The sequence below is a fragment of the Mirounga leonina genome, unplaced genomic scaffold (genome assembly GCF_011800145.1).
Source record: "Mirounga leonina isolate KUSES-001 unplaced genomic scaffold, KU_Mleo_1.0 Mir_154, whole genome shotgun sequence".
NCBI classification, from domain to species: domain Eukaryota; kingdom Metazoa; phylum Chordata; class Mammalia; order Carnivora; family Phocidae; genus Mirounga; species Mirounga leonina.
In genome coordinates, this window is record NW_023270389.1 from 39,063,259 (window position 1) to 39,082,187 (window position 18,929).

The window sequence follows — 18,929 nt, forward strand, 5'->3', positions numbered from 1 at the left end:
ATAAACCCGCAGACTGGCAGGAGACAGACGTGCTCAGGTGAAAACAGTCCCCCCAGAGGACGGCAGTCAGTCTGCGGAGGACGCCAAGGGGAGAGGAAGACCTTCCTGGACCCCCCTTCCAGTGTGCATGCGGCGAGAAGGTGGATCATGAGGCCAGTATGCAGGACGACATCAAACATCATCACTTCCAGCAGGCACCACCGCTCACCCTACCACCCTGCCGAGGCAGGCGATGTGGGCACAGGGCCTAGGACAACCACAGAGCTTTTCCCGGTCCTCAGATCCCAGGGGCTTGTAGTCCCTTCCACGCTGGTATCCACTGTATCTATTACATCATCTTACCCACTGGCCCGCCTGCCCCAAAGTGGCTCTCAGGACACACCTGCGGGGGGGAGGGGGAGTGGGGTCTCAGGAAACCCTCTTCTCTCGAATGTCTATAAGGCTGGAAAAAGCAGGGCTGCCCTAGGAGTCTCCTTCTGAAGAGTGATAACCTGACCGCCTTCACGGTCAACCCTGGCTTTGCTTCAAGCCCGAAGTAGTCTCACAGACGGCGCCAAGAAAAGGAGGGTCAGTTAGAATCTTGAAAGGAACAAAACGCCCATTTTACAAGCGCCCACAAAAAGCCTCACTGGTCATGCTCCTTTTAAATACTTTTCCCCTCTCTGAAGAGGAAAATATAGAAACAAACAAACAAAAACGAAAAGCAGCTGCATCCACCCCCTCCGTGCGTGTTTTCTCCTAGACCTGCAGCTGGAACGCCAAAGCGCCAGCTCCCACTCAATGGTTTGAAAGAGGGACAATGACTTTAGACGCTACCCCCAACCCGCAACCTCCGCACCGGCGGAACCAAAGGGAAGCCGCCACCCTGTGCACGCTCTGGGCCGGGTCCTTGCTTGCCACGCATCGGGGCAGGCCTCCTGATCCACTGAGGCTGCGAGATCAAGCCCAGGCCAAGGGCAGCAGGACCCTTCTACGCCGGCCGCTGGGGCTGGAAAGCCGGGCAGGTGCCAAGCGGCAGGTGGCCGGTCCCTTGGGCGCGTTCGGGCCTCAGCCGCCCCGCCCTCCCGCGCACTCCCGCTCTTACCTCGCGCAACTCCAGCCTCTGGGCCACGGCCTCCAGGCACTCCTGCCCGGTGCTCTCCACCGACAGCGTGCACTCGATCACATTGCTGTCCAGCAGGCGGATCCGCGTGACAAAGCAGTTCTTGCTCAGGACGTTGTAGCGCCGCGTGCGGCGGAGCTTCAGGCCGAAAGGCATGGCGATGTGGCCCCCCCGACGCCGCCTTCCCTTCCTGGCGCCCACGCCCCTGAGACGGCCTTAGCAGCTTCGTGACTGGGTGACGACACTACGGCACGTGCTCCTCCAGATGCCGAGAGGTGTCCATGTCCGGCGCGGCCCTCCAGAGGATCGCTGCAAACGGACAAGCAGCAAGGTCATCAGCGGTGAGGGAAGCTCGAGATCGTCCGCACGAGTGAGCACACAGCCGCGGGACGGGATGAACACCCCGCTTTGGGAACCGGCAAGCTCTGAGGCTCCCAAGCGTCCTGGCGGAGCCCATGCTCTTTATCTTATCTTACCTTATTGGGGGGGATCTGATAAAATCCACTGGACAGCTGAGGACAGTGAGGGTCGGAGAGATGAAAAGAATGCATCCATTCACAGAGTGAATGGCAAAGCCAGAATCGAACCGATGTCTGTTCAATGTTAACGTCGCATGCTTTTCTCACTGTACCATCCTGTCCGCTCAAGAAAGCAGCAGGAGTGGAATCTGAGCACTGTTTAACTTCTATCTTTTATCTCATTCCGATCTCATTAACAACCTGATTGGGTAGATTTTATGATCCCCTTTTTAGGGAAGAAAGAAGTGAGGCTCCAGGAATTCAGCGCTCGCTGATCCTGAACTTAGGATCTTATCTTGTTCCTCCCTCCCTCTTTGCAACACTGCCTCCTTCTTTTCATTAACAGGTGTCTTTTTTTTTTTTTTAATATTTATTCTGTTATTTGCTTTTATCTTCTTATTTACTTTATACATTTAGAATGGAGGATAGAAAAATGGAAGGAATGCACATTTTGTAGAGTCAGCAACATTCTGCATTTTAAAACGTTTCAAATACATGAATCCTTTTGTGCATTTAATATCACAACTCTGTGTTTTTCTTCACCAGATAGTTAAGACAGTTCAACGTGGGGAACCACCCGACCATCATTTTGTTCTTTTACAAAACAACGCCTGATGCAAAAGTCTTGTCACCAAATTGCAGATACTTTAACTTACTTATTTAATGAGATGTACGGACACCCTGATGTCCCACCAAAGTTGATTGATAACATGATTGCCATGGAGAACACAAGAATAAAACAACAATAAAAGCGGCTTTACTGTTTCACCCTGAGCCAGCAACGCTCCCACTGGGAGCTCATTAATCATATCTACCAAAGAAGCCAGAAAGGTCCAGACAGCCTTTCTGTTCCACTTTCCCTTCTCCATTCAGCTCAAAAGACCATCTCTTGCTCCTATGATCGTTCTGTTACCTTGATTCCCTAACTCAAGCAGATTCAGCCTGTCTTCACACCCTTCATCCACAGAATTACCTTTGAGCCCCTGGACACTTAGATGGGCAAGTATGAATAATTACTTACAGAAATTCCTGAATTAATAAATAAAGTGACTTTAATATTTAGGAACTACCCCAGACCTCACCGAGGTTGTCAGGGCACAACCCTACAACACAGCAAAACATACTCCCCAGACTCCCTCGGCCAGTCTTTGATGCCTGCCCTCTGGCACATTCCTTAGCATGACAGGTATATGTTTTATGATGGCTTAAAATACACATGCTAGAGACTGTGGCTTGGTAAAATCTATTAACGTTTCTAAATCACTCTGTGTTGGCAGAGTGTCGTGTTTACCTCTAAGGAAGGCCAACCTGATGATCTGATATCTGCAGAAGAGACGATGTAGGGACCCACCCAAAAAAGCAAAAAAGAGAGAGCCCGAATTCAAACACAGAGCCCTGAAGAGTTGACTACTCACACATTCATTCCCTCACTTGTTGACGCACAGGGCAAGAAGACACCAAGATTTCACTCGTATATTAAATATTGGCTCTGTGGGCAGAAGCCACATTTCTAATCCTGGGCCAGGTACTTTATATTTGGGTGTGTCTCACCTTAAACACCTATGAAAGAATGTGGCTGGCTGGGTATACGTTTATCCCAGCCACTATTAAAAACAATCCCTTCTGTGTATTCTATAGGACGCCATCCATAATGCACAGTTAGTGAAATAAAAAGTAAATGTACACAAAATAGAGATGATTGCAATTTTTATAATAAATGAAAACACGCAAAGTAATGGGAAAGAATGTAAGTTCACTAAAAGGATGAACAGGGCTAGGTAGAGCTGATATTATATCGAACTCTCTCTATTGTACACATTTCTTTTTTTTTTTAAAAAAGATTTTATTTATTTATTTGACAGAGAGAGACACAGCGAGAGAGGGAACGGGAGAGGGAGAAGCAGGCTCCCCGCTGAGCAGGGAGCCCGATGCCGGGCTCCATCCCAGGACCCTGGGATCATGACCTGAGCGGAAGGCAGACACTTAATGACTGAGGCGCCCAGTCGCCCCGCCTTATATTATTTTTGCAAATAAAGATTAGCATATTCTAAATATGTTAGCTACTAAAAATGGTATGTCAGAAGCAACGTCTGACAATCTGGCAATAGATCTCCTAGAAAATACCAAACTATTTTAAAGAGTTTTAAAACAATTTAAATCTTCAATCTGTAAGAAACTTGCCAGGTAAGGTATCAAGAAAAAAGTTATAAGAAAACTGGTCTGAAAAGTCAATGTCATGAAACAAAAAAATTGAACGGGGAGTGGGGGAGGAAGGTGGCTCTCGAGTAAAAGAGATTTAGGACTTCTAAAAGCAAAATGCAATGTGTGAACTTTAATCAAATCCAGGGTTAAAAAAATAGCTATGAAAGACATGAGACAGGGAAATTTGAAATAGGGAATGGAAATTAGATATTAATGTATTACTGATAATTTTCTTCCATTTTTGATAGCGGAATTGTGCTCGTCTAACAGAATGCTTCAGGAGATGCCAATGGATACATCTAGGAGTAAAAATGTTGTAATATCTGTAATTTACTCACAAATGGCTAAAAAAAACCCAATACGTACATATACGAATTCAGAGTTGAACAAATATGACAAAACATTAAGAGTTGTTGAATCTAGATGGTTGGGTGTACAGGTATTCACTGCACTGTTCTTTCAGCTTTTCTGTATACCTAAAAATGTTCATAGTCCAAAGATTTAAAAAAAAAAGGCAACCCTCAATGCCATAGCCCTCACAGCTCGGTTGAAATGCAGCTGCCTCTTTCAGTAGATTTCTCTGATCCCTCCCAGCAAAGTATTCTTTCTTTGTCTGAACTCCCACATCATTTCTGCGTATTTTAACATACCAATCAAACTCGTGTTAAAAGTATTAGCACATTTGACTCTAAACTCCTCCAGAGCCAGAGACCTATTTTCTCCACCTTTCACACCTACATCTTTCACCTAAATTAAAAGCTCCTGGTATTTATACCCAGAACTTGTTTAGTCACAGAGCTGTAACCCTGGGAAGGGCTTCCAGGAGCTCATTTAAGACACTCCTCACCTCTAGGATGGGCTCCACCTGAATGATTTCAAGTAGATAACCTATGTGACACTCAACTGTAACCATAGGGTTCGAGAAGAGGACCTCTTTTTTTTTTTTTTTAAGATTTTATTTATTTATTTGATAGAGAGACAGCGAGAGAGGGAACACAAGCAGGGGGAGTGGGAGAGGGAGAAGCAGGCCTCCCGCTGAGCAGGGAGCCTGATGCGGGGCTCGATCCCAGGACTCTGGGATCATGACCCGAGCCGAAGGCAGACGCTTAACGACTGAGCCACCCAGGCGCCCCCGAGAAGAGGACCTCTTAATCCCTTTCTGTTTTACCATCTGAATAGTCTATGAATTATCCGCCATGTTTAGCTCTCAAAGAATCCATAGCACATGTATCACAAGTCCATCTTTTAACTATTAAACAGGCACAGAGTTCTTCATTACATGGAACCCAGCACCCTCTGTATTTTAAGCCTAATTCCTCCTCTTTGTCCTTGCTAGCCAGAGGGAGCAAGGATTAAGATACGCCACCAGACAGTAGACTGGATGTGAAATCTATTACAAGCAAGTCCTCTCTGTTAAATAGTCTGGCTCTTGGCACTCTAATTACTTTGCCCATGTGGCTCTCAGGGGCCATATTTACTGTAGCACATGAACAACATTATAAAACCTAGAACTAAGTGCCATATTCTCCTAAAAAGGTCATATGTTTATGATGCTTAAGATTTTCCTGACAAGAGATCAAGTTAGGGGGTCATCATTCTATTTACTGTAAGATTTGTCTGTTTGTTTTTTTAATGGAAAGGTCCCTTACAAATAAAGTCACTTAAAAGATAAAGTTTTATCTACTCTTCAGGAACATCTCCAGTAAATAATACCAAGCTGCAAATGTTGCTGAGACCCATTCATGGAAGGGACTCTTTGTTGTTATTGTTAGTATAGACAGTAAAACCAACAGTGCTGACTTATTTTTTTTTCAAGACCAACAGGAACATATTCTAACTCCAAAACATCATCTGCTGATCCTCTTTTTCAAAGATGTACCTTAGTGAGAAAAGTAGCATTGGATAAGAGTTAGACCCTAGCCCTTTAGTGATGAGAGTCGCTGGGAATAAGAAGCAAATGTGAAAAAAAATAAAATCGCAAGGAAAGTGCCACCAACTCTTTGACCTCTCCAGCAGCTTGCGGGGGGGTCTCTGGGTCTGTGAAGTAACTGACAAGTGCATGTTGAAGGCTGCCCAGAGGAAGGACACCCACATGACAGAAGGTGGGAGGTGCAATGGAGCAGGGAGGTCCTCTCCAAGGACCAAAATTTACTCGGGAAACAAACGGAACATGTGCAAACCTTCCTGCAAGAACCAGCCTGGGTGAACGCCAAGTGACTTAACCTCTCCCAGCCTCAGTTTACAGAGGATATTACCCACCCCACCGGTTTGTGAGAAGCCAATGAGAAAATGCTTCTGTGGGTGTACACATGTCCCCTTCCCCCTCATACAGGAAGCCAGGTTTGCTCAAAGATAGCACAGCAGCTGTGAAAAGAAGGGCTTGAGTACCCTACCACCTACATTAAAAAAAAAAAAGCAAACAACACAGGAGTTGAACACGAAGGTATGACAAGTCCACAGGGAAACTGACCAAGTATAAAACTTGAACCATGTACTCTCCTAGCACTCCACCTTGTAATCCCCCAAACACTGACACCTGGAGCAAAAAGGAGTCCATCATTAGAAGAAATGCTCCCATAAAGAGCCCATCCTAAGAGGGTAAGAAGGCTGTGGCCTTTTTCTTATCTTCATCAATAACATGTATATTGTCTTGTGTTAAACAATTGTACTTTTTTTTCAGTGGAAAATGATTCCAAATTGCTGTTGGTTTTATAATCCACATAGCTGTGTCTCTAGAGCTGACATCACAGTCTCCCTCACCCCAGAGAAACCCCTGGATGTGTCTTAGCTCCCCAAAGAAAATTTTGAAGGGAAGGATCTGTGTCAGATTCAGATTTGTAGTCTCCTTTGGACATGGCAGAAAGCTAACTAAATATTTGTCATTATGATGAAAGAATGAATCCTGAAATAGTTGTTTTTGAGGCCAAGCTAGGGCAGGGGCCTCCAGATGACCTCAAGTGACACCTGAGGAATTTGGAGCCTGAGACAGGTCTGACTTTCGGGGCCTTAAGAGAGGCTAAACTGTGGAGAAGAGGGATGAGAAGTTACTCAGCTCACTGGTGCTCTTTGAGGGAAAAAAAAAATTGAACCCAGATTTCTAAAAGAACATTCCCACCACCCAAGTTTGCCTTTTCCAGCCCTTGATGTGTCTTAGACTGGGGGTGGTCTCAGAGACCAGAGAGATGCCACATCCCATGGAAGTTCTTTGCAAAAACTACAATGGAATTACTCATGTGATAATCCAATGTGCCCATGATTGCCGAAAGCAATTTGTAGGGACATTTGCTCTGTAAAGACTACACTTTAAAGGCCTTCTATAGAATAGGCTACAGTAGGAGAGAACATACAGAAAAGTTTCAAAGTCACTTCTAAAACTCATTCCTGACCAATCAGCTTCCGAAAAGATCTAATATATACGTTTCCATCTTTTAACTATCAGCTGTGGATTTACCTTCTACTTTCTTTCCCCCCTCCAAACATATCAACAAAACACCTGCCAAGTTGAAAACACAAAGCAAAGCCAGCTTTCTCATAATATAGAAAGTCAGTTGGCTGATCTAAAAAATTTTAAACATGATGGGTAAGAAGTGGAGAGACCTTTCAGAATACCAACCAAATACAGCTTAATCCTCTGTCCTGAATTACCTGTACAGTCTTCAGCGTAAAGACAGAAATTAAAATCCAAATCTTTAACACTGTCATCCTTTTATTTCCTACGCTATATTATGTATACTTGCCTTGCTTTTTTCCTAAGGGTGAGTTCTGAAATCACGAACAAAAGCTAACTGCTGTTCAGCTGCATTCTGTATTTACTAACAGTCTCTGGAATTTTTCCAGCATTCCACATTATTACAACTCCCAAGCATACCTCACAGAACTATGTAACCCTGGTCTGGGTGTGAGAAAGGAAAAAATGATGCAATTAGTCCATCCTGTGTATAAACCTGCATGAGGCACAGCTCAGTTTTGAAAAGTACTATGTCATTTTTCTAAGGAGACTTTTAAAAAGGGTTAGGAGGGCATGGGGAAAAAAGACTATGGAAAATGCCTTCTCTGATTCCCCCTTGAAGAAGAGCAGAGAGGAACGTAGTTCTGTTCGGTGAAAAAAAAAAAAAATCACACTGTCGGTTTCTTCTATAAATTTTAGTACTATAGAATACCCAAATTACAGCCATATATCGAATTATTTGAAGCCAAGTAAAATGTGGTGCAAGGCTTAAAGCACAAGCCCCTAACTGTTAGCTGCTAAATAACTAGAACAAAAGCAAGAATGGTCACATTTTTAAATTCCTTCCTCTCCCTCCAGCTAACTCACTTGCAAACATCCAGTGGTGGGAGGTAGAGAAATGTGTCTACATTTCTGTATTTGGAGCTGTATCTGAGGTTAGAATGATTCCTGCTCTAGGACCCACTACAGTGGTACCTGACCTCCACGAAAGAGGGCTGCATGCCAACTACATGCACGCGGAATAGCGCCGAAAACCAGGAAATGGAGCCAAAATGTCCTCGAAGCTATCAAATATCACAAAGTCCTTAATTCCAACAACACACACTTTGCTCAAGAAACAAACAAAAAAACCACCCTCACACTTCATTTACTCTAACTTGATATACCTTCACAAACCTTGCTTCTTAGCCCTTAGCAGATTTAAAAGAGATAAAGTATGTTGGCAGGGAATAAAATGGCAATGAGGGAGGTAAACTATAAAAATAAGCATTCCATAGCATGGAAAACTGTGTTGAAAGCACCCTGTAGTAAATAGGGACGACTGACTAACATCCAGCATACTTTGGTTAAGATGGCAGTAAACAAATATACTTGTAAACAGTCCCATGCATGTTGGTTAAAAATAACAACAACAACAACAAAATTGGTTGAGTAGTAAAGCTTCTGGAATCACTTTTTCCCCCAAGCGGTGGTTCTCTATTGATTATTCCTGCTCTAACACTCAAAGCAAACCAGTTCTATGAAGAATCAAAGGCTACATTTTCAACTGTATGTGGGAGGAGGTGGTAGGGAGGGAGCAAAGCCTGGGGAGACAAGGAGTTTGAAAAAGCCCCCAAGTCATCATTGACAAAGATCATTTCCCCATTCCCTTTGAGGATCACTGCCCTTAGGTCTCTAGAGAGACATGATCTTCCCACAGGAAGGATCTCAAAACATGAAAGTGTTCATTTTTGACTTTACTCAAACTTTTAAGGCATTCAAAGCACATCTTGAATATTTACAGATAAAACAATATCTTACTGGGAATTTGCTTAAAAATAACAGGGTGGGGGGGTGCACGCCAGGGTGCCTCAGTCGGTTAAGCATCTGACTCGTGATTTTGGCTCAGGTCAAGATCTCAGGGTGGTGAGATCGAGCCCCATGTTGGGCTCTGGGCTGAGTGTGCTGCTAAGATTCTCTGCCTCTGCCCCGCCGCTGCCCCCCCCCCCATGCCCATGGTCTCTCTCAAAACAAACAAACGGGGTGGGGGGGTTGTGTGGGGGTACAGATAAAGCGATATTGGCCATGAGAGCTGCAGTTGTTGTACGTAGCAGACAGGGATGTCAGGGCTCATACCATTCCCTACAATTTTGTATGTGCTTGAAATTTTCCGTATTAAAAGTTAGGGGGTGTTTTTTGTTATTGTTGTTGTTTTTTAATAAAGAAGTATTTCTTAAACGGCACTTAATAAAGTAATCTGGCAAAACAGAAAACAGTGCCCACTTTGTGGGAGTATGTCACAGAAAAAAAGGGGTCAGAATTCTCCTCCATGCAAACCCCTCTTGCCCTTCCAAAAAAGCTTGCATTTAACTACATCAAATTGACAGTAATCATTTTGCATTCCTTTTTTTTTTTGGTTTTTTTTGGTGTTTTTTGTTTTTTTTTTTTTTGCATTCCATTTTTAAAAGAAGGCAAGAAAAATTCCTTTTGTAGGTAAAGCTGACAAGTTGAATAAAATGCAAAGAACAATCAGGCAGAGAATAAGGGACTCTTCCTGTGCAACTTGCTTTTAATGAACTCTATTAGAACACCTGACTCTCACTTACTCCTCGGATGAGCTTTCTCTGTCTATTCATGCCAGGAATGCTTTGTCCTAAGAGACTCCACCCTTCTTTGAGAGACTGTAGAATCCGCAACTCTCCAAATCCAGTTCTTTTCGCAGTCAGGGTCTACACCCAGGGTGATGTGTGTCCTAGAAGGTCACAGCTAATCATAGATAGGAAGCAGAATGGGAGAGTCCTGCAAGTGTCAGAACACTAAGAAGGCAATAATGGGCACTTCCATTTTTAAAGCAGATACAATGACAGAGGCATTCTGCTAATAAGCATTATCTCCAATGGCCCTATGAAATGGCTATTCCTAATGCCCCCATTTTAAGACTAGGGCACCAAGGCAGGAGAGGTTAAGACCCTGCCCAAGATCACACAGTTACTAATGACACTGTCTTACCCTGTGCTCTTACTCAGTGCTAAAACCATGCTAAAAATGCCCAGAAAGGGGGTAGAAAACGACCTGGTGATATAAAAATAACCATGACAAGAGCAAACAACCACATTCTCTAAGGAAGGCTTCACCATGCCATCTGCAGTCTATCTTTGCTCACCCAGAGTGGACTCTATTCCGATATGGCGGAAATGTATCCTGAGCCCTAGGAGGTTCTATGCAGAGGGCAAGGCAGCAGAATCGGGGTCCTGCCCCGTCACAGCATCCCATACCTCCACCCCCCAACCCGGTGCCTCTTACCTAGACAACCTCCCTTCTACGGTTCCAGTCTGTGCTGCAGAGAGGGGTAATCCTGGCCCATCACATACGACCTCTTCAAAAACCAATTTGAAAAACACAATCACAAGAGCAACCGAAGAGGTTTTCCAACCTGTTCATATGACTCACTCATCAAAACAAAAGAAACTCGCTGAAGGTAAACGTACCTCCAGCTTGCTTCACCCTCCTCCAGGATGTGCACCCTGAAGGGACAAAACTGATCAAGAGAGGGACTCTCCGTGAGAGGCTGTTACCAGTGACCTCCCTTGTTAGCAAAGTTTTCCACACCTCCCTCTCCTGTTTCCTTCCTGCCCATGCCTGAGTTCCCTCAACTTCCCCCTCACATGGCCAGGGCTTTCGGATGGGAGGACTCACCCATGTCACTTCCTATCCAAACATCAGCAGCAGCCCCGCCTCTCTGCCAACTCTCTCTCCAAGTGGGTCGGTGCATGCAGCGCCCAGCTTCCCTGGGTACATCGCCCCGTTCCTTGGTTTCTCGAGCCCCACCAGTGAACCTCACCCAGATGTGGAGTGATTTCCCTGCATCAGCCACCTACAGGCTGTAGAACCATAGCTCCGAGGCTGCCGCACTTTCTACATTTGTACTATGGGGTGGTAACAATGCCCACCAGCCAGAGCTGCTGGATTACACCCGTTAGTAATATATCAAGTGCTGGCACGGTGCCTGGCACACAGTGAGCGCTGTTCGTTCGTCCGTAGTCACTGTCCTTACTGTTCCTGTCACTGAACACTGCAGGAAGCCCAAGGAAACCAGACTGCCAAGTGTCACAAGGGTAAGAACTGCTTTCCAACAAGCCAATGGTTATCGAATTTTTAAAAGTGAGGCGATGTCTCACAAGGAGACAAAACGTGAATGCAAAACAAGCAACTACAGGTCTCACGGACTGGAAACCATGACAGGCTGCTCAGTGGGTTTCAGATACGGTGACCACTTCAGTGAGTCAGGAATACAAGCAAGCAGGGTCTAAAGTGTTAAAATGCAATTCACTTCTCCAGAGCCAAGAAACTGAATCAGAGGGGAGAAAGAATGGAAACAGGTATGAACTAGTGTCAGCTGCTCAGAGTTGCATAATCCCAACTGACGTAACCAAATGTTAATTACTAATGGGAAAAAACAAAGCTTCTAAACAGAGATGGTCATGCTACAGGTTGGCATCTACATAATAGGTAGACAACATGTGCACATGCACACACACGCACAGGAAGCCCATCATAATCGTCCTTTCTTCTGTCCCCTGCCTATCTCACACACATACACACACACACACAACCTAAGTGGGTACTTGGAAAAACGTATGTCGTACTAAGCAGCTCTCAGGGACAGTACAAAGAAAAGGCACCTGTTTCTAGCACAGTAACTTTGCTGTTATAAAAACAATTTGTTAGCATACAAACATTCCTGTTACCATTAGTGACCTCAAAACTGAAGATATGCTCAGCTGCGTGCTTCAGTGTTGAGCAAGCCCGGGCCGCTACAGACAAGATGCTACCTGCAGGATGGCTCTCCCCCTGGGTGGGGGACGTCTGCAGCCCTGGAAGGTGTAGGCACAGGAAGAAACAGGAGGGCAAATCTCAAGGACTTCAGTTCTCAAGTTGGACTCTTAGCTCTTAAAAACTGAGAAACTTAAACATGTATGATTTCTAACAAATTCATATCTGATAAATACAGCAAACACGACACAGAGTAAACCTACTTCATGAGGCTCCCTTTGCTCTCCTGATTTATACCTATGTTTCAGAATGTTAAGGATTTCAAATCTCCCTGGAAATAAACCCTGTCTATGGAAATCTTTGTACATCAGCAAAAACATCCCTGGGAAAATAAATGCATATCTATTCTTCAACTAGATTGTGCAAGGCCAGGAACCAACAATGCTTTCTACAGCTTTTAGAACCCCACATCCCTCCACACTATAATTAACGCATACTCTAACTCAGCAATGCTACTTTGGGGAAATAAAAGCAATGAATCTTAAGGATTATGTAGAAGGATGGTGCAGTAAACATCGTCTGTAGTAAAAGGTGGGGAACTAAAAACAACCTATCTATAGAGTTATGACCAAATTAACTCTGGCATAGCCACATTATTTAGGGTATTATGCAGGTATAAAAAATTAGTTAACTCTGAATCTATGAACTCAGAGCAACACCCATTAAAAATTCTGTACCTACTGGCTGGTTGCAAAAGTTGCAGGATAATACATAAGGCAAAAATCAAAGCAAAGCTAGTCATCATGTATGTGTTTATGCTTACACAAGCTTGGAGAAAGGTGTGGAACATGTCCATCTTCGAAGGATAAAAGGGGAAACAGAACATCTACTTTGTCTTTATTCAATCTTTGGAGTATTAATGTTGTGTTAAACCAAAAAACCCATATGTTAAATACTGTCTCTCCTGGGGCGCCCAGGTGGCTCAGCAGATAAAGTGTCTGCCTTTGGGTCAGGGCCTGGTCTCAAGCCCTGAGTCCAGTGGAGTCCAGCTCCCTGCTCAGCAGGGAGTCCGCCTCTCCCTCTGCCTCTGCCCCTCCCTCCCCTTATGCATGCGCATGCATGCTCTCCTTCTCTCTCTCTTTCAAATAAATAAAGTCTTTAAAAATAAAAATATAAATAAATAAATACTACCGCTCCTAAATGCTAGATATAAAAAAATTGGGGAGAAGTCTTCCTTCAGGAGTACTATTCTATCAGCCATCATTTACCATGTGAGCTAGAATATCATTGGAGTGATTACCATGTGCCAGAATTGAGCTAGACATTTATAGGCACTGTATCACCTGACCCTCACAATCCCAGTTTACAGACAAGGAAGCTGGGACTACATAACCTGGCCAAAGTTCCAAAGCTCAGTCTTCACAATTAGATTATACATACAGCAAGATGCACCTTGACCATATATGCCCCCTTCACAAATAACAATATTTAGAACACAATCTCATTAACCACGTGGCCTTTAGCACATATAAATCATACCTTGATGAAGAGCAAAAGCAAAATTAAAAAAAAAAAAAATCACTTGGGATCAAACATTCCTTTTTAAAATTGGAATTAAAACCACTTAAATCCTGGGACTTCTATGAGTTTTCCTTCTTTTGAATTATTAGGCCTAGACAGGCCATTCTTTTTCTACTTTAAAATTTTTAATCATCTTTAATCCTTCCTGATTATAAATTCATTATAAAAAAATGAAAATTATAGAAAACTATGAGGGGAAAAACAAAATCACCCAAAATGTCACCACCCAAACAGGATCAATTTCAAACTTTTGCATACTTTATCCCATTCCTTTAATTATATTTTAAGTTTGTTGACATAGTTCGGACTGTACTACACTGTCTGATATCTTTCAGTCTTTCTGATTACTACTTATTATTTTCCCTTATTATTGTTTCTGAAAAACTTACTGAAATTAAGTTCAATAAGTAAAACTTACTGAAAGTTGTTCAAAAACAAGTTTAAACTGTTATATAATATTCCAAAGTAAAGATCAACATTTATTTATTGTTGAAATGTTGGGTTGGTTCTGATTTTTTTTTGTGATTGTTCAAAATGATTTGCCTATACCTCTGATTCTTTCTTTAGGGTAGTTTTTTTTTTTTTTTTTTTTTTTTTAAGATTTTATTAATCTTAAAGGGGGAGGGACAGAGGGAGAAGCAGACTCCCCATTGAGTAATGAAGCCTGAAGCCAGGCTTGATCCCAGGACCCCTGACTCACAGGGCCGGATCCCAGGACCCTGGGGTCATGACCTGAGTCGAAGGCAGACAGATGAGTAACCATCTGAGCCACCCAGGGTAGATTCTTAAGGAAGAGAGTTAGTTACCAAGCCAAAAGCTATATGTTTTTACAAGCGTCTTACTGCATACTCCCAAACTGATTCCCAAAGGTCTGTCAAATGCAGAAGTTATGATAAATTGCCACAATTTCCATTTCTTTACCTGTAAAATGATTGAAATAATGTGTTTTCTCAAGTGCTTCAATGAAAAGCTGCATAACGGAGAACAGAAAGGAATCAAACTTGGGAGTCAAAAGCACCCAGATCAGGTAACAGCTTTTTTTTTCTCTTACTGGGTTACCTTAAGCATGGCTCCTCAGCAAGTCAGAGAAGCTTTCGTAAAGGAAAATTTCAACCCAAAAAGGATAGATCAAAGTCCTAAGGTGAGAGCAGGTGTGGGCAGCAGAATGTCTCCCCAAATCCAGCCTGCAATAAATAGGATCCCTTCACTGATAGCTACAGCGCTTTGTCCCAGTACCACAACTTCAGAAGCAGCTCTGAGAGCTTTTAAGAAATACAACGTGGTGTCCTCCATCAAGTGGTAACTAGGGAGCTTACTTGGCCTGCACATCAAATGACTGTACTTCCTTATATTTATATATCATTTCCTCAAAAACTATTATTCACTCAGCACAGACTACTGATTGTGGGAAATCCCAGAGAACAAGTAAAAACACCCTCTCTGCCTACCAAGTTGTAGGAAATGCTAGGTAAGGATAAAAACAGCAACAACACACAGGCAGCTGGGAAGAGAGGAGCCCAGACACAGGCAAGGATGAGCAAGAAACAAGGAGTGGATGAAAATGCACACCAACACCCTGGAGACTGCTCTCTGGTTCAGGATAACCTACAAAAGGTAGAAGGGCAGATGGCAAAGGCAGAAAAAAGAAGAGCAGCCAGTGTGGAGAGATTTTGACTGAAGGTTATGTCAAAGCTCATTTTATTCTATATAAATGCAGTATTTGAAGCAAGAGCAATGGGGGAGCCCCAAACAAATGCAGCACAAGGCAAGTATAAAAATTAAACTATTCTATTCATCGGACTAGTACATTCGACTTCTTTACATTGTTTCACTGAAGCCAACACTGGAGCATCGTGACTGGTCCTCAGGAGCACCTGCTGCATGAAAGGCAGACTGGTAAACAAGGATTCTGATCTAGCAACTAAAACAGGCAAGTAGTAACGAGTGAAGATGTCATTCTACTACCTGTGCGTGGACCCTCTCAAGGGAGAATGAACTAATTCGGGGAAGAAAAAAAAATGTAATGGTGGGGAATCCCTTCTATACTAAGAACTTTAGAAACACAAAGCGGGGCACTTGGGTGGCTCAGTCGATTGAGTATCTGACTCTTGGTTTCGGCTCATGATCTCATGGGTTGTGAAATGAAGCCCTGTGTTGGGCCCCATGCTCAGCAGAGTCCGCTTGAGATTCTCTGTCTCTGCCCCTTCCCCCACTCACATGCGCACGCGCTCTAATAAATAAATAAAATCTACATTTAAATAAAAAAAAATACATTAAAGCAAAATTTTTCAGGGCACCTGGGTGGCTCAGTCATGCTCCCAGACTCCTGGGATGGAGCCCTACACCGGGCTCCCTGCTCCGCGGGGAGCTTGCTGCTTCTCCTTCTGCCTTTCTCTGCCTCCCATGAAAATAAATAAAATCTTAAAAAAAAAAAAAAAAAAAAAAAGCCAGGGGCACCTGGGTGGCTCCGTTGGTTAAGTGTCTGCCTTCGGCTCAGGTCATGATCCTGGAGTCCTGGGATCGAGTCCCCCATTGGGCTCCCTGCTCAGTGGGGAGTCTGCTTCTCCCTCTGCCCTTCACCCTGCTCATGCTCTCTCTCACTCCCTCTCTCTCTCTCTCAAATAAATAAATTAAATCTTAAAAAAAAAAAAAAAAGCAAAATTACTCAAGATGGCCATACTTTGATGGCTCATTCCAGTAACAATCTTTCAATCATATTGAAATATCTTCTTTGTAAAATATACTGATATCTCTAGTGATAATTTTATCTATTTCCTCCTTGAAGTCTTTCATCCTGAAAAGGGCAACTGGGAACCATCCTCTCCATATCACACTTTCATATATTTAACACTCTTATTATGACATTGCCTCAGGTTCTCTGACATAAATATTCCTACCTTGCTTGTCTTCTCTTCTGAGGTACTAGTTCATTGCCCTGTAATCATCTCTGTGGTTCCCTAGTCACTCTAAATCCTTCTTGTTTTCTCTTCATTGCAGACCTAAAATGAGGCAAGTTTATCTTTACAACCTAACTCATGGGGATGGGCTTATTTCAGAAAACACAGAGCACACATGTTGGATTTGCCCATGAAATTTCCACTTGAACAAAAAGATCGCTCACTAGAGAAGACACCAAAAGAAAATCTAACCATGCTCTCATTTGTTTTTTGTTTTGTTTTGTGTTTTGAAGATTTTATTTATTTGGCAGAGACACAGTGAGAGAGGGAAGACAAGCAGGGAGAATGGGAGAGGGAGAAGCAGGCTTTCCCGCTGAGCAGGGAGCCCGATGCCGGGCTCGATCCCAGGACCCTGGGATCATGACCTGAGCCGAAGGCAGACACTTAACCGACTGAGCCACCCCAGGCGCCCCTACCATGATCTCATTTGTGTCAGATAATGAAGAAGAATGTGACAAAGGAAAAAAAGTATGAAGTGTGTCTGGAATATCTACGCTTAATTCCTTGCTCCGTCCGGTTACTTGAATCCCGTCAATAATTAGAAAGTTAAAGCTAGAAGTTGGGAAACAACAGGGTTTAAGTGGCAAAACAAAGATGTTCCCCCCTTTGAAAAATCACTTCAAATCATGGAGGGGAACACAACACAAACGATACAAGCTTTATGTCTGATGAAGCAAGGGGGGTTTCAGAAACCCCACACCAAAAAAAAAAAAAAAAACAAATACAGAAGGGAAAAACCTGGGAGAGTAAAGCTAGATGGGGCTTCTGGAAGCTTAACTTTGAGAGGCACAAGGTACCAGGTGTTGGGGTTTGTTTTTGTGAAGTGTGTAGGCTGTGAGTAGGGAAGGATTTGAAAGTAGGGGAATTGTTTGAATGTCTTTATAAGGGCGTGTTACTGTTCCCAGTCCAGATGGCACAGGAAGTCAGAGGGCTCCAGGAGGAAAGAAAGAGGGGAGCAGGGTGAAATATTCTAACAAGACCGGCTCACGTGGAAAGTTGTGTAAGAGTTCCTTAAAGCAGCTGGAGGTGTGTGGGAAGACTGAGTCAGATGTTTCAAGAAAACCAAGCAAATGCAAAGGTGAAGCATTTACAAACTCAAGAAAAAAACAAAAATGTGTCCAAGAAAGAAAACCCAATCTAAACACCACACTTGGCTAAGCTGTAAACATGACTTGCATATTTATACTGAACGGAAAGCACTGAACTGAATCTAACCAGAGTATTAGTGCGACGATTCTGGAACGATGGTGGCAAGGAAGATGGGGTATAAATGAGCTAAGGTCCTTCCTTTCCGCTGCCACCACCAACATCCTGGCCAACACTGTGGAGCACTTCACAGGTTTTATAGTTCTCACACTGAGCCCTGATAAGTGGGCCTCGTGTCTCTCCCAGGAGTCTGCCACAAAACAAAAGGCATCACGAAGCCTCCCAGACTGAGCCAAGAGGGATGTTCCTCTAGCAAGGAAAGTCTCCTTCGAATGTCCTGCAGTCAGCCTTTGGAATTCTTTCAGCAAGGACAGGAGAAGCATCCCACCCAACTTCAGGAAGTCTATGATAACCTCCAGAAGTAAGTCCTCATTAGACCAGAACAGATGAATAAAAAAGGGCCAGTGGACACTGAGCTGGGAGAAGTGGACCTAAAGAGAACTGACCTAGCCCTCCAACTCCTCACCTCCGCCACCCAAATAATACAGAAGGTTAATCTCAACGCAAGCACAGACAGCTTTTGTACTGAGCCTAAACCCATGAAGAGCGGGGCTGAAGACACCCAGCCTTTTTATATGTATGCGGTGATCCCCTGAGCACAGACATCCACAGACGCTGAACCGTTAAAAGCGGTATTACTGAGAGGGTCGATGTTATGGTCATTTATCACTAAATGTTCATGGCCAAAGCCATGCCCTAATTTTATCAGAAATTCAAAAATTTGGAATTTAAATATAATTAAATTAAATTAAAAATTTCCTAGTATGTTTCTTTTAAAATTTTTTTTAATTTTCAGCTTTACTGGAGTATAACTGCATATAAAATTCTAAGATAAAGTGAATGCCATGATTTGAAATACATATATACTGTGAAAAGATTCATATATTGTATATATGAATTATACATATTTTATATATATATATATACACATAATGACTATTACTTCAATGACTATGGCTCTAGTGTTGGCTTCAAAGGAATTTAATTTAAATCCACGTATATTGTATATATTAATTATATTTTGTGTTACATATTGTGAAAAGATTTTAGAATCGTCTCACTAATACTCTGGTTAGATTCAGTTCAGTGCTTTCTGTTCAGTATAAATATGCAAGTCATGTTTACAGCTTAGCCAAGTGTGGTGTTTAGATTGGGTTTTCTTT

The 18,929-nt window shown here is 43.2% G+C and overlaps 1 protein-coding gene across 2 annotated transcripts in view; it reads right to left on the reverse strand.

The window, feature by feature from the left end:
- The window catches only part of PTPN14 (protein tyrosine phosphatase non-receptor type 14), a 183,934-nt gene that overhangs the window by 104,733 nt on the left and 60,272 nt on the right, over nt 1-18,929 (reverse strand). For both annotated transcript variants that reach the window (XM_035010548.1, XM_035010547.1), the window contains exon 2: nt 1,085-1,411. In XM_035010548.1, the coding sequence (XP_034866439.1) occupies nt 1,085-1,258 (174 nt within the window). In that variant the 5' untranslated portion in view covers nt 1,259-1,411. The remainder of the gene's footprint in view (nt 1-1,084; nt 1,412-18,929) is intronic.